Source organism: Plecotus auritus (genome assembly GCF_963455305.1).
Source record: "Plecotus auritus genome assembly, chromosome: 6".
Classification (NCBI taxonomy): domain Eukaryota; kingdom Metazoa; phylum Chordata; class Mammalia; order Chiroptera; family Vespertilionidae; genus Plecotus; species Plecotus auritus.
Window position 1 is genome coordinate 36,925,501 of NC_137773.1, and position 12,299 is coordinate 36,937,799.

Below are 12,299 nucleotides of genomic sequence, written 5' to 3' on the forward strand. Positions count from 1 at the left end.
ACAGGAAACTCACTTGCGTCTCGCTTCTCACTTGAGCCCCAGCCCCTCTTCTAGTGAAACCTCCTAAGCTTGGGGTTCTCGAGGTGCCAGGGGGCTCCCTCCCTGGGCCCCACAATCAGCATCTCCTTCCACTCACCAAGTACCATGTCTCTTCCCCCTTCTCTCGGGCCCAGCCCTTGCCTCCTGCAGGAGAGGAGCAAGAGGATGGGGTAGAGAAAACTCCCCGCAAACACCCAGGTGCCGATGCTCCCAGCCACAATGGCTGACACAGACCTTTGTATTCTCTTCTTTTTTCCCTCCCTCTTTCCTGGCTGCTCCCACCTCCCTGTTGCCACCAAAGGTGGCTTGGTTCTGTGGCTCTGTGAGACATCCGCCATCCCTGGACGCCGTCTCTGACTCAACAGCCACAGGCCCCCGTCTAGGGACCGCCTCAGAGGTGCAGGCAGGGAGCTGTGGGTGACTGAGGATGTGGCACTCGGCGGACCCCTAGTGGTGGGGCCCGGTGGTTCTGTCGGGACTGCACCCAGCTGCAGGGCCCTGGGACGGCAGGGCTCAGATTACAGCCTGGGACATCCTAAGGGACCCTCCCCAACACCAGCCTCAATTCCAGGCTCTGCTTTGGGAGAGTCGCATGAAATTTCACCAGCAGACGTTCCATCTTCCTTTTGGACAGATAGGCCAATGCCTTGGATGGACATGGGTCAAAAGTGATGCTACCAGCAGATGGATGCTAAGTTTTATAATTAATCTTCCATAAACATCCTTCTGGCCTTAAAATTCTCGAATCTCTGGATGGAGAGGGGTAGTGGAGATCTGCCTCCTGTCCCCTCCCTCTAGGGTAGAGCGCCTTCCTCAGACCCTCCATCATCTAAGCCTTGAGTGCATGTGGTGCCTTGGTCATCATCTGCCCAGAAGGCTGGTGCAGGGCAGGCCACAGGCTGTCCTCAGCTACTGCAGTGGGGCCACAGAGACCAGCCAGCCCCTGCTGTGGACAGCCCGTGGGACACGCAGCTCCCATGCCCCCTTGCCAGGTCTTCTCTCTCGGGGCCAAGCATCCCTGACATCCTGCTTCGTCAGTTGTGACTTCTTCCCTCACCTCTGCCTGGGAGCCAAGTGAGGGTCCACTCCACTGCAGTCTGTGTGGTCATCCGCCCCAGGACACGGCCTGCCGAGGCCTCTGCTGCCTGCGGAAGCTCTCCCTGCTCCTGGGCGGCTGCCTCCACTGACTTCTGAGCATCACTGTAGATGTTCCCAGGGGCTCTGGGCTCCCCAGGGAGGGCACCTGCCCGCCAGAGTTTAAGACTGGTCTCCAGTGACCCACCACCCACTGCAAAGGCATCCCTCTGGGGCAGTCCTCTGCTCTGGGCACCTCCCAAAGGTTCTCCGTGGAAACCACTGAAGACGGCCCGGCCCGACGCCAGCTGAGGCCACTGCTCCCAGACCAGGCGTGGAGCAGAAAGACCTGACCAGGACCCGTGACCCTGGCACTCCACTTGACCTCTCCACAGGGGCCACAAGTCAACCGGTGCGTCTTCATTCGCAGAGGTGGTGAGTGTACACTCTCTAACGATGAGAAGTGTTTAGAAATGGAATGGGCTGTCCCTGAAAAGTAGGTAGTAAGCGCTCCATCAGGGAGATGCCCAAACAGATTGATGAAAATATTATAAAGGCCATGCATTCACTTGAACAGAGGGAGGCAGGGTTGTTAAGTATTGTTAAGTGGAGTTGGATTGAGTTTTGGGTTCAAATCCTGGCTTTACTTATCCTCATGTGACCTTGAACAAGCCACCTCCTCTTCTCTGAGCCTCAGAGAGGTTGAGGGAGACGCAGGCTGGCTACTCATCTAGAGCTGTGATCATGAGATGACTTCTGAGGTCAACGTCTGCTCCCGACGCCCTCCTTGAACCCTGACATCCTGGCCCAGCCTCCCCCGCTCTCTGCAGGGGGAGGTGAGGGTTCTTCCTGCAGGCTAGGCCTCCCCCAGGGGCTTGCTCACTTTCTTTCAGCCCAGGTCTTGTCCCCCGCTCCCCCTCCACCCATCCCAGGCACCCCTCCAATTGGCTGGTTTCCAGGAGAGCTCCACAGAGTCTTAGAAACACAGGCCAGCATTCCCACAGATCAAAATAAAAGGCAAACACCATGAGGTCTCTTGTCACCACCTTTATTCTGGCTTCCAGCTTGACAAAGTCAATGAAAATATTTATTTAATGACCTCTCCCCCCAGCCCACACATGCCACATGCAGTGTTCTAGGCTGCTCTTATATATATATATTATTAACTCTGATAACATATTTTAATACTTAACTTTAAATACAAGGAAAAACAATAAATTACTCTTTGGCTGAGGGCCGGCTGCAGGCTGCAGACAGGAGCCTCCGCCCAGGACCCATGAGGTAGCAGGGTTTGCACACAGTACTTGTTCCCAGGGCTCTAGCGCCGCTGCTTTAGTGCTGGAGCCGAGTCTCCTGCCCTTGGCTCCAAGTTCTGGCAGCAGCAGTCTCTCTGCCGCCCGCCCCGACACACACACAGACAGACACTTGTTTAAATAACACACAGTAATAAATAAGGCCAAGAAGAAGGAGGCCTGGGCTCCTGCCTCAGTCACCTCTGGGAAGCAGGCCCCTCCCACACGCTTGGCAAGGGTGGTGCCCACTTAATGCTAGTTTGCTCTAAGGAAGGGGAGGTCATGTGGGGCCATATTTTTACCTTCCTCCACTGAGCTTGGAGTCCCACCAAGCTCAGGGTCAGGCTGGGCTGAAGGCAGGCAGCACAGGCTGAGGTCTAAGCTAAGGAAATCTCACCCCCTCCCGCCCCCTCCACCCCATCTCCCCAAGAAATGTCTGACACCTGAAAGGAAACAAATCTGCAACTTAAATGGGTGGGTCAGCTCTGCCAACAGTGACGCCAGCAGGTTGCGCTGGATGCTTTCAGTGGAACTTCCTGTTGCGAACATCTTTCCTTAGCTGTTGGAGCAGGTCTTTGGCAAGCCGGATCACTTCCACCTTGGTGTCTCGGACGGGCTGGCTGGAGACCTGCTGTAGTGACAGAGAGGCCGGTGCGTTAGTGGGCGACGCCAGGGGCTTCCCCGGGTTGGGCGTACTGGGTCCTCAGAGAAGACCCACGGGTGGGTACTGCTGTCCTGACTCATTTTACAGATGTGGGCCCTCATTCCCAGGCCCTAGAAATCCCAGTGGCCACAGTGGACCCGCCCCCAGGTGGGTGGGTGCTTTCGATGCTCAGCCAGGCCCCCTTGTGCCCCCAGGGCGAGCCCAGGGCTGCAGGAGGGGTGCCAGGTGGGTGCAGGGCAGGGGCCTCACCCCGGCTGAGGGCTTGGGAGGGCAGAGTGCCCTCAGCAGCCTCTGGGTCCTCTGGATGGCACGGCAGTCGGAGACGTTCATCAGTGACTCGAGGGCTGCACAGTACTGCGGGAGGAGGGAGGAGGAGGCGTCAGGCCCTGCAGGCACCCCCAGCCTCACGGCTTGGATGACACCTTCAGGGCATGGCCAGGGGGTACTGAGAGGTCTGGTGGAGGTGGGTTTGGGGGGAGGGAGGGAGGGAGAGAGCAGCTCTTTAAGCTTGCTTAGAGCCCCCCAAGCCCTGTGAGCGGGGCTCTGAGAAGACAAGCTTTGGGGTCCTGGTGCCCAGGGGTCCTTACCGAGCCAGCGGTCAGGTTGACACTCCACACCATGCTGCTGTTGCAGAGCGGGGCCTGGGGGAGCAAAGGACAGTGAGCCAGTGCTGGCAGGGCCCAGGCAGGTCTCAGTGGGGATCGGTCCCACAAGCACCCCCGGTGTTGCACTGAGGCAGGCCTGGCCCCCTCAGTGTTCCTGAACCCCATTTTCTTCTCTGCCCATCAGGGAGACCCATTCTCCAGGGGCCTTTGAGAGAGAGAGAAACTGAATGACACAACCACTAAGGGACGCTCACCACCGCCTTGTGTGACACTCGCCACAGCCAGGGCTGAGGGCAGAAGACGCCAGGCAGGCCACTAGGGGGCCCGTAGGGAAGGACTCGCCAGGCAGGCCAAGCAGATGGAGGCGGTGGGATCTGCCCTGCCTTGTGAATCAGGGACGCCGCAGTTCAGAGCATGGCATTCTGTGCTGAATCTGTTTTTTGTGAACTAAGTGCACTGAGGCCCAGTCAGTAAAACGGGTCATCATACCTGCCTCTCGAGGTGGCTGACAGGGATGAACTGAGCTGTGAGCCCTCAGCCCCAGGCCTGGCACATGGTTAGCACTCAGAAAGTGTGAGCTGCCACCCCGGGAGAGGACCTGCCCCTGCCAGTGAACCTTCCATAAGAATGGGCTTCATGAAGATGCTCTGAATAACAGCCCCATGACTGCATTCAAATCCCGTTGGCAAATGCCAAGTAGTTCTGAGCGGGCGCTGGCCCTTCTCTGCTTTTCTCTGATCATGAATGGATGAGAAGGCGCTTGCTAGGGCAGGCAGGGCCAGGCCAGGGGAACAGGCGGTCCCTGGGGCTCTGCCAAATCCCTTCATGGGGCCACCCATTCTGCGGCACCCCCAGCTTGACCCCTCTCTCTCCTTCATGACCCGGCCCCTGGGGCTTCTTCCTGACCCACAGGCATCTTAGTGCCAGGCCCAGCCTCCATGGCCCAGACCATGACCAGTTCCGAGAGCCCAGCACCCAGCACCCAGCACTCACCTTCTGGGTGATGTTGTCCAGTTCCTCAATGAGCTCTCTGAGGACCGTGAAGGGGGGCACAGGGCCCGGGGAGGCGAGGCCGCCAAAGCAGGTGAGGACCACGACCAAGGTCAGCCAGAGCGCCATGGAGCCCAGAGCAGACGCAGCAGGAGCAGGAGCAGGAGCAGACGCGTAGGCTGGCCTGAGCTGAGCGGCTTGTGGCCTTGGTCTCTCGTGGCAGCTTTTATAGGCCCAAGGGTGACGCTTCACACCCTGGTCCCCGCTTTGTCGGCCACTATCTAGTAACCACATCTTTACTTATCTTGATTTTTACTTTGTGGAAAATCCAGCATCACATAAAGGAAAGTGTTTGATTTCTTGTGGACTCACTAATGACAGGGGTCTGGGCAGTTTCCAAGATCTGGTGGGTTCCCTCCAGGGGCAGGTGAGAGGGCCCGGGGGGGTGGGGGGCGGCGTCAGCCATGTCGCTGGAGCACCAGCGGTCCTGCGTGGTGGCCACCCAAGGGCCTACCCCGCTCCTGTCCCCAGACCCCTGTGGGCCACCGCGTGTGCTTGGCGGACAGTGCTAGGACCCCAGTCCACCAGATATGGGAAATTGGGGGTTTATTTTTCCAATGAAGCCGTCCTTTGCTTTACTGAAGGGATGCTTGTTTCGGATACAAAGCACAAACAGGACAGGAGCAGAGTGAGGTCCACTTCTTTCGGCCTCCTGGTCCCAGCAGCCCCGCTGTGTGAAGGGTTTTAAAAGTCCAGTTTCCGGGTCTCCACTAAAAGATCCAGGCAGACCCTCCGGGACCTTCCCTTTTCCGCGTGGCTTTGATGGGAGCACAGGCCACCTGGACACTGTGTGGGCCCATCCTGCTGGGCGACCTCACTGGTCCGGTCAGTCCCAGGTCAGAGAGTGGACTGCCCACCAGTCTCTGTGGAAACCAGCCCCGTGCCCTCTGGGGGCCTCATTTCCCTTCTGCACAGTGAAGCCGGCTCCTGGGTCCCCGGGCACAGCCCATCTCCTGCAGGGACCCTGGCACGTAGCCATTTCCTGCCCTTCCCTCATTTCTCTAGAAACCCTCCAGAAACCCCCACAACAGACAGCAGCATTTGCCTATTGGGTGCTGATGTCAAACCCTCTCCCTCACCCACTTCCTCCCTCCCCTAAGCCAGTGCCTTCCCCTCCAGCCCCCTCTCTGCCTTCTAGCTCAGGCTCCTTCTGTCACCCCCCTCCCCACAGTGGGGCCCAATCTCCTCAAAAGGGCCTTTAGGGATGCAGGAGCTGTTTCTCCCGCTCTGCAGCCTCCCAGCCTTGCTCCCTCTCCTCCCACAGGCAACACTATCCCACCATCTCTTCTGTCCAAACCCTAAGCTCCCACCCAATTGCAGGCCCTGCCGTGCAGCCCCTGCCCCTCGCGTTACTCCCTCCCCCCACCCCTCCCCTCCCAGTGCCTGGAGTGCTGCTCCCTGGCTGTGTGACCCCTCTGTGGGCCTCCGTTTCTTCATGGGTAGAATAGGGCCAAGGCATCTTTGCCTGGGGTCTTGGATGGGGGAAGGTTTGGGGAACCACCCTGGGCTGTGCAAGTCCCGGGAGCCCTGTCAGCATGAGTCAACGCCTCCCTACTCCCCAGGACCAGCCGAACCCAGGCGGGGAGCGGTGGGCAGGCGCTGCTGTGTGTGGGAGAAGATGCGCTGGCCCTGCGCCGGCGGCGATGCGGGGAGATAGGGGCGCGGCCTTATGTAATGGGAGATGGGGCTGATAAGCGGCTGGTACAGCCCGCCCTCCTCCTGTCCCGCCACCAGGGCCCGGGAGCTGAGCCGTCAGCCCTTGGACAAGCCCCACAGCCAGCCAACTATGTTGCTATTTCTTGATTTTCTTGATTTTCTTTGGGGCTCCATTCAACACAAAGTACAGAAGGGCTGTTCCCTGGCACTTGGCTGCCGCTGGATCCGGTCCAGGCAGCCCAGCGCTCAGCCCCGCCCACCCCCACCTGCCCTCCCTGTGCAAGGTTTCAGAAAACTTCCTTTTCCAATTTTCTTCAACGTTGGGTCTCCGTTGGAAAGAAAATATGCCTAGTCAGTAGGAGTAGGGTTAGATGAGTTGTCTGAATAATTTAAAATGTCTAACTTATAGATTTGTATTTTTATGGAAGTTATATGTGCATGCAAATTTAAAAAATAATTCAAGGAGGCTGATGATGAATAACAGTAGTTGTGAGAATCAGTTCTCCATTGTGCTCTTGCATTTCTGCACACATGTGAGTCAGACACTGGCTGCCCTATTTGTTTCCCTAGAGTGTGTGTGTGTATTTCAGAGAGGAAGGTGTGGGGGAGGGGCGGGGGGCGAGGGGGGAGCAGGAGAGAGAGAGAGAGAGAGAGAGAGAGAGAGAGAGAGAGAGAGAGAGAGAGAGAGAGAGAGAGAGACAGAGACAGAGAGAGAATCAGAGAGAATCATCAATGGGCTGCCTTCTGCACGCCCCCCATGAAGCTTGGGCTCCCTACGACCTTTTTAAAGAAGTTCCTGTGGCAAATGCTACTGTGCATAATAAATGTTCTTTGTCTCCGATCCCAGAGTTTTGTGTCTTCTGTGGCAACCTAGTTAGCATGCAAGTAGGGTAAAATCTCAGACCTGTCAGACCTTGCCTCTCCTCCAGAAAAACCACCATTTTCACTGCTTTTGGTATTTAGCCCCTCATGTTTCCAAATTTCTTGATATTCAGGTGTAGTCGTTATCTGTGATTTAGCTGAATATTTACTTCTCTTTCTCCCCACCATTCTTCTTCCACTTGTATCCTATCAATATATTAGTACATAAATCATACATTTGGTCAGTCAAAAGCCTTGTCCATCGTTTACATAATTATACTAATGTATTCATTGCTGAAACATGGCTAATTATGATTTTTTTATTTTCCCTCAAAACTCATTTCCTCTGGGATTGAAAATTGTCTTGCACCTGAAACCTGTACAATTTTGTTAACCAGTGTCACCCCAATAAGTTCAATTAAAGAAAAAATATATATATACCATAGAAAAACTTTTTTAAAAATCTTGTTTTCCCACTGGCTTAGTTTTCTATGTTCATCTCAGTCCTTTACCCTTAATTCTGGGCACCTAACTAATCTCTTCTCAAGAGACTTGGGGAAATTAGTTATTCTCACAATGTCATCTTCCAGGAAAGTCTTCCTCAGGGCCTGCTCACCTGCTAGGACAGGGACAGCTGCCCACTGACCCTTCTGCACAGCTGTCACCACTGCCCTGGGATTCCCTCCACCTCTCTCTCATCTGCCTTCCCTGTTCTTTGCATCCCAGGACACATTCTAAGAAACACAGAATTTCAAGCAGGAAGTAATTTTCTTTCAGAATCTTGAGCACCTGTGCTATTGCCTCCTAAGTTCCAATACTGCTGTTCAGAAGTGCAAAGGCTTTTTTGAATCCAGTCCTGTTCTAATTCTCTCTCTCTGGAAATAGTAGGAAATTTTTCTGGTCCCCATGTTCCAGATTTTGCAATGATGTGCTGTGTGTAGTTCTGTTTTCATCTACTATGGAAGACACACTGGGGGCCCTTACAGATGGAAACATGTTAAGTTCTTGGAAACTGTTTCTCTCTCAAAAAAAATTAAAATTTCTGTTATCATTTATTAAATTTTGTGAAGTCATTGCTTTTTTAAAAATAGGTTTTATTTTTTAGAGTAGTTTAGATTCACAGCAAAACTGAGGAACAATTACAGAGTCCCTACAGGCCCCGTCGCCCCACACATGCACAGCCTCCCCTCCATCAGCATCCCCACCAGAGCGGAACATTTGTCACAGCGGATGAACCTACACTGACACCACGTAATTGCCACCCAGAGTCCATCGTTTTCATTAAGGTTCACTCTTGTTCGTTCTGTGGACTTGGACAAATGGATGACGTGCATCCACAGAATATTTTCACTGCCCTGAAATCCTCTATGCTCCACCTATTCATCCCCTCCTCCCTCCTAACCCCAAACCACTTATCTTTTTTACTGTCCCCATAATTTTGCCTTTTCCAGAATGTCACATAGTTGGAATCATAGCCTTTTCAGATTGGCTTCTTTCACTTAGTAATATGCATTTAAGTTTCTTCCATGTCTTTTCATGGCTTAATAGCTCATTTATTTTTCAGTACTGAATAATATTACATTGTCTAGGTTTACTCATTCACCTAATCAAGGATGTCTTGGTTGTTTCTAACTATTGACAATTATGAATAAAGCTGCTACAAACATCTCTGTGCAGTCTTTGTGTGGACATAAGCTTTCAGTTCATTTACATAAACACCAAGGAGTATGATTGCTGGATCATATGGTAAGAGTATGTTTAGTGCCCTAGCTGGTTTGGCTCAGTGGAAAGAGCATCGGCCTGCAGACTGAAGGGTCCCAGGTTCAGGTCCGGTCAAGGGCATGTACCTTGGTTGCAGGCACATCCCCAGTGGAGGGTGTGCAGGAGGCAGCTAATCCATGTTTCTCTCTCATCGATGTTTCTAACTCTCTATCCCTCTCCCTTCCTCTCTGTAAAAAATCAATAAAATACATTTTTTAAAAAAGAGTATGTTTAGTTTTGGAAAAAAAAAAAAAAAGTCAAACTGTCTTCCAAAGTGGCTGTACCATTTTGCATTCCCACCAGCAATGAATGAGAGTTCCTGTTGCTCCACAGACTTGCCAGCATTTAGTGTTGTCAGTGTTTTGGATTTTGGCCATTCTAATAGGTATCTCACCATTTCTCTGAAGAAATATGATGTGGAGCATCTTTTTATGTGCTTACTTACCTTCTGTATTTTTTTTTTAAATGAGATTTCTGTTAAGGTCTTTGGCCCTTTTAAAATTTGGGTTGGTATATATTGGATAACAGTCCTTTATTTGATATGTCTTTTGTAGCTTGTCTTTATTCTCTTGACAGTGTTTTGAAGAGCAGAAATTTTTAATTTTAATGAAGTCCAGTTTATCAGTTATATCTTTCATAGATTGTGCATGTAAAAAGTCACCAATAAACCCAAAGTCATCTACCTTTTCTCCTATGTTATCTTATAAGAGTTTATAGTTTTGACTTTTACACTTAAGTCTGTGATCCATTTGAGTTACGTTTGTGAAGGATATAAAGTCTGGGTCCAGTTTTCTTTTCTTTTTGGCATGTGGATGTCCAGATGTTCTAGCACCTTTTGTTGGAAAGATTATCTTTGCTTCATTGTATAGCCTTTGCTCCTCTGCCAAAGATGAGTTGACTGTATTTATGTGGTCTATTCCTGAGCTCTCTATTCTGTTCCACCAATAGGTCAAATAATCTATTCTTTTGCCATTACCACACTGTCCTGATTACTATAGCTTTATAGTAGGTCTTGAAGTCAGGTAGTATCAGTCCTCCAACTTGGTTCTTTTCATTCAGTATTGTGCTGGCTAGTCTTTTGCCTCTCCATATAAACTTTAGAATCAATTTGTTAATATCTACAAAATATCTTGCAAAAATTTTGATTGGGGTTGCATTGAATCTACAGATTAAGTTGGGGAGAACTAACATCTAAACAATATTAAGTCTTCCTACCCATGAACAATGGACTATTTCTCCATTTATTTAGTTCTGTCAAAGGAGTTTTGTAGTTTTCCTCATGTAGATCTTATACATATTTTGTCAGATTGATATCTACATATCTCATTTTGGGGTGCTAATGTTAACAGTACTGTGTTTTTAATTGCAAATTTCCCTTGTTAACTGCTGGTATATAGGAAAGTGATCAACTTTTGTATATTAACCTTGTATCCTGTAACCCTGCTATAATAACTTATTAGTTCTAGCAGTATTTTATTGATTCTTTTAGATTTTCTATTTAGATGACCATGTCATCTGTGAACAAAGACAGTTTTATTTCTTCATTCCTAATCTATATGCCTCTTATTTCCTTTTATTGTCTTATTGCATTAGATAAGATTTCCAGTATAGTGTTGAAAAGCAGTGGTGAGAGGAGATACCTTGCCTTGTTCCTGATCTTTGTGGGAAAGCTTTGAGTTTCTAACCATAAAGTGTGATGTTTGCTATAGGCTTTTTTGTAGAGATTCTTAGTCAAGTTGAGGAAGCTCTTCTCTATCCTTAGTTGTTTGTTTGTTTGTTTGAGAGTTTTTATCATGAATGGGTGATGGATTTTGTCCATTGATATGATAATATGATACTTATTCTTTAGCCTGTTGATGTGATAGATTACATTAATTGATTTTTGAACGTTGAACCAGCCTTGCATTAGGAAAAACCATTTGGTCATGGTGTATAATTCTTTTTATACATTGTCAGATTTAATTTGCTATTATTTTGTTGAGGATTTTTGCATCTCTGTTTGTAAGATACTAGAGGCCCGGTGCATGAAAATTCATGCACTGGAGGGAGGTGTCTCTCAGCCCAGCCTGCCCCCTCTCAAGTCTGGGAGCCCTCAGGGCGGTAGGCAACCCGGTGATCAGCGAAAGGTGACGCACCATCACACCTCTGCTGCTGCCACTGCCGCCAGTGCAAGCCTTGGCCAGTCCTGGTTACCTGAGCCTCAGGCCAGCCCTGGGCAGCTGGGCAGCCGCCATCTGAGGCTTGCCTGCACCTCGGGCTGGCCCTGGGCGGCTGAGTGGCTAAGGGGACTGGGGGACTCCGAAGGCAGGCGTGCAGAGCAGCCATGCGCCCGCCGCCCTGGCGGGGCTGAGGGGACTGGGTGCCACCATCTTGTGCCTGTGGGCGCTGCCATCTTCGAGGGTGGGGCAGTCAATTAGCATATTCCCTCCTTATTGGCTGTGGGCGCCACCATCTTTGAGGGCGGGAAAGTCAACTAGCATATTCCCTCCTTATTGGCTGTGGGCGCCGCCATCTTTGAGGGCGGGGGCAGTCAATAAGCATATTCCCTCCTTATTGGCTGTGGGCACCACCATCTTTGAGGGCGGGGAAGTCAACTAGCATATTCCCTCCTTATTGGCTGTGGGTGCTGCCATCTTTGAGGGCGGGGGCAGTCAATAAGCATATTCCCTCCTTATTGGCTGTGGGTGCCACCATCTTTGCGATGGTGTGAGGGTTAATTAGCATATTCCCTCTTTATTAGGTAGGATATGGATTTATACTTTTATTTTCTTATAATGTTTTTGTCTGTTTTGATATTAGGATAATGTTGGCCTCATGGAACTTGTTAGAAAGTATTCTCTCTGTTTATATCTTCTGAAAGAGGTTGTAGAGAATTAGTATAATTTTTTTCCATAAAATGTTTGGCAGAATTCACCAGTGAATGAACCCATCTGGGCCTGGTGCTTTATATTTTAGAGGATTATTATTATTCAACTTATTTAATAGATACAAACCTATTTGGATTGTTTTTTTCTTCTTGTGCAAGTTTTGATTGGTTGTGCCTTTCAAAGAATTGGCCCATTTCAACTAGGTTATCAAATTTTTAGGCATTGAATAGCTCATATTATTTGTAGTGTTTATAGTATTCCTTGATTATCCTTTTTATGTCCATGGGATCTGCAGTGGTGCCCTTAGTTCATTTATATTATTAATAATTTGTATTCTTTTTTTTTTTTCTTAGCCTAGTTAGAGACTTTTTTATTTTATTGATCTTTTCAAAGAACCAGCTTTTGGTTTCTTTGATTTTCTCTATTGATT

At 50.2% G+C, this 12,299-nt stretch overlaps 1 protein-coding gene across 1 annotated transcript; it reads right to left on the minus strand.

The window, feature by feature from the left end:
* Nucleotides 1-2,928: 2,928 nt before the first annotated feature.
* Nucleotides 2,929-4,799, minus strand: IL13 (interleukin 13; the record flags this gene model as incomplete). The annotated part of the gene is made up of 4 exons (XM_080673413.1): nucleotides 4,668-4,799; nucleotides 3,657-3,710; nucleotides 3,319-3,423; nucleotides 2,929-3,036 (listed from the first exon to the last, which is right to left on the minus strand). Exons 1-4 carry the CDS (start codon nucleotides 4,791-4,793, stop codon nucleotides 2,929-2,931), a joined length of 393 nt encoding a protein of 130 aa, XP_080529539.1. The 5' UTR covers nucleotides 4,794-4,799.
* Nucleotides 4,800-12,299: the final 7,500 nt, after the last annotated feature.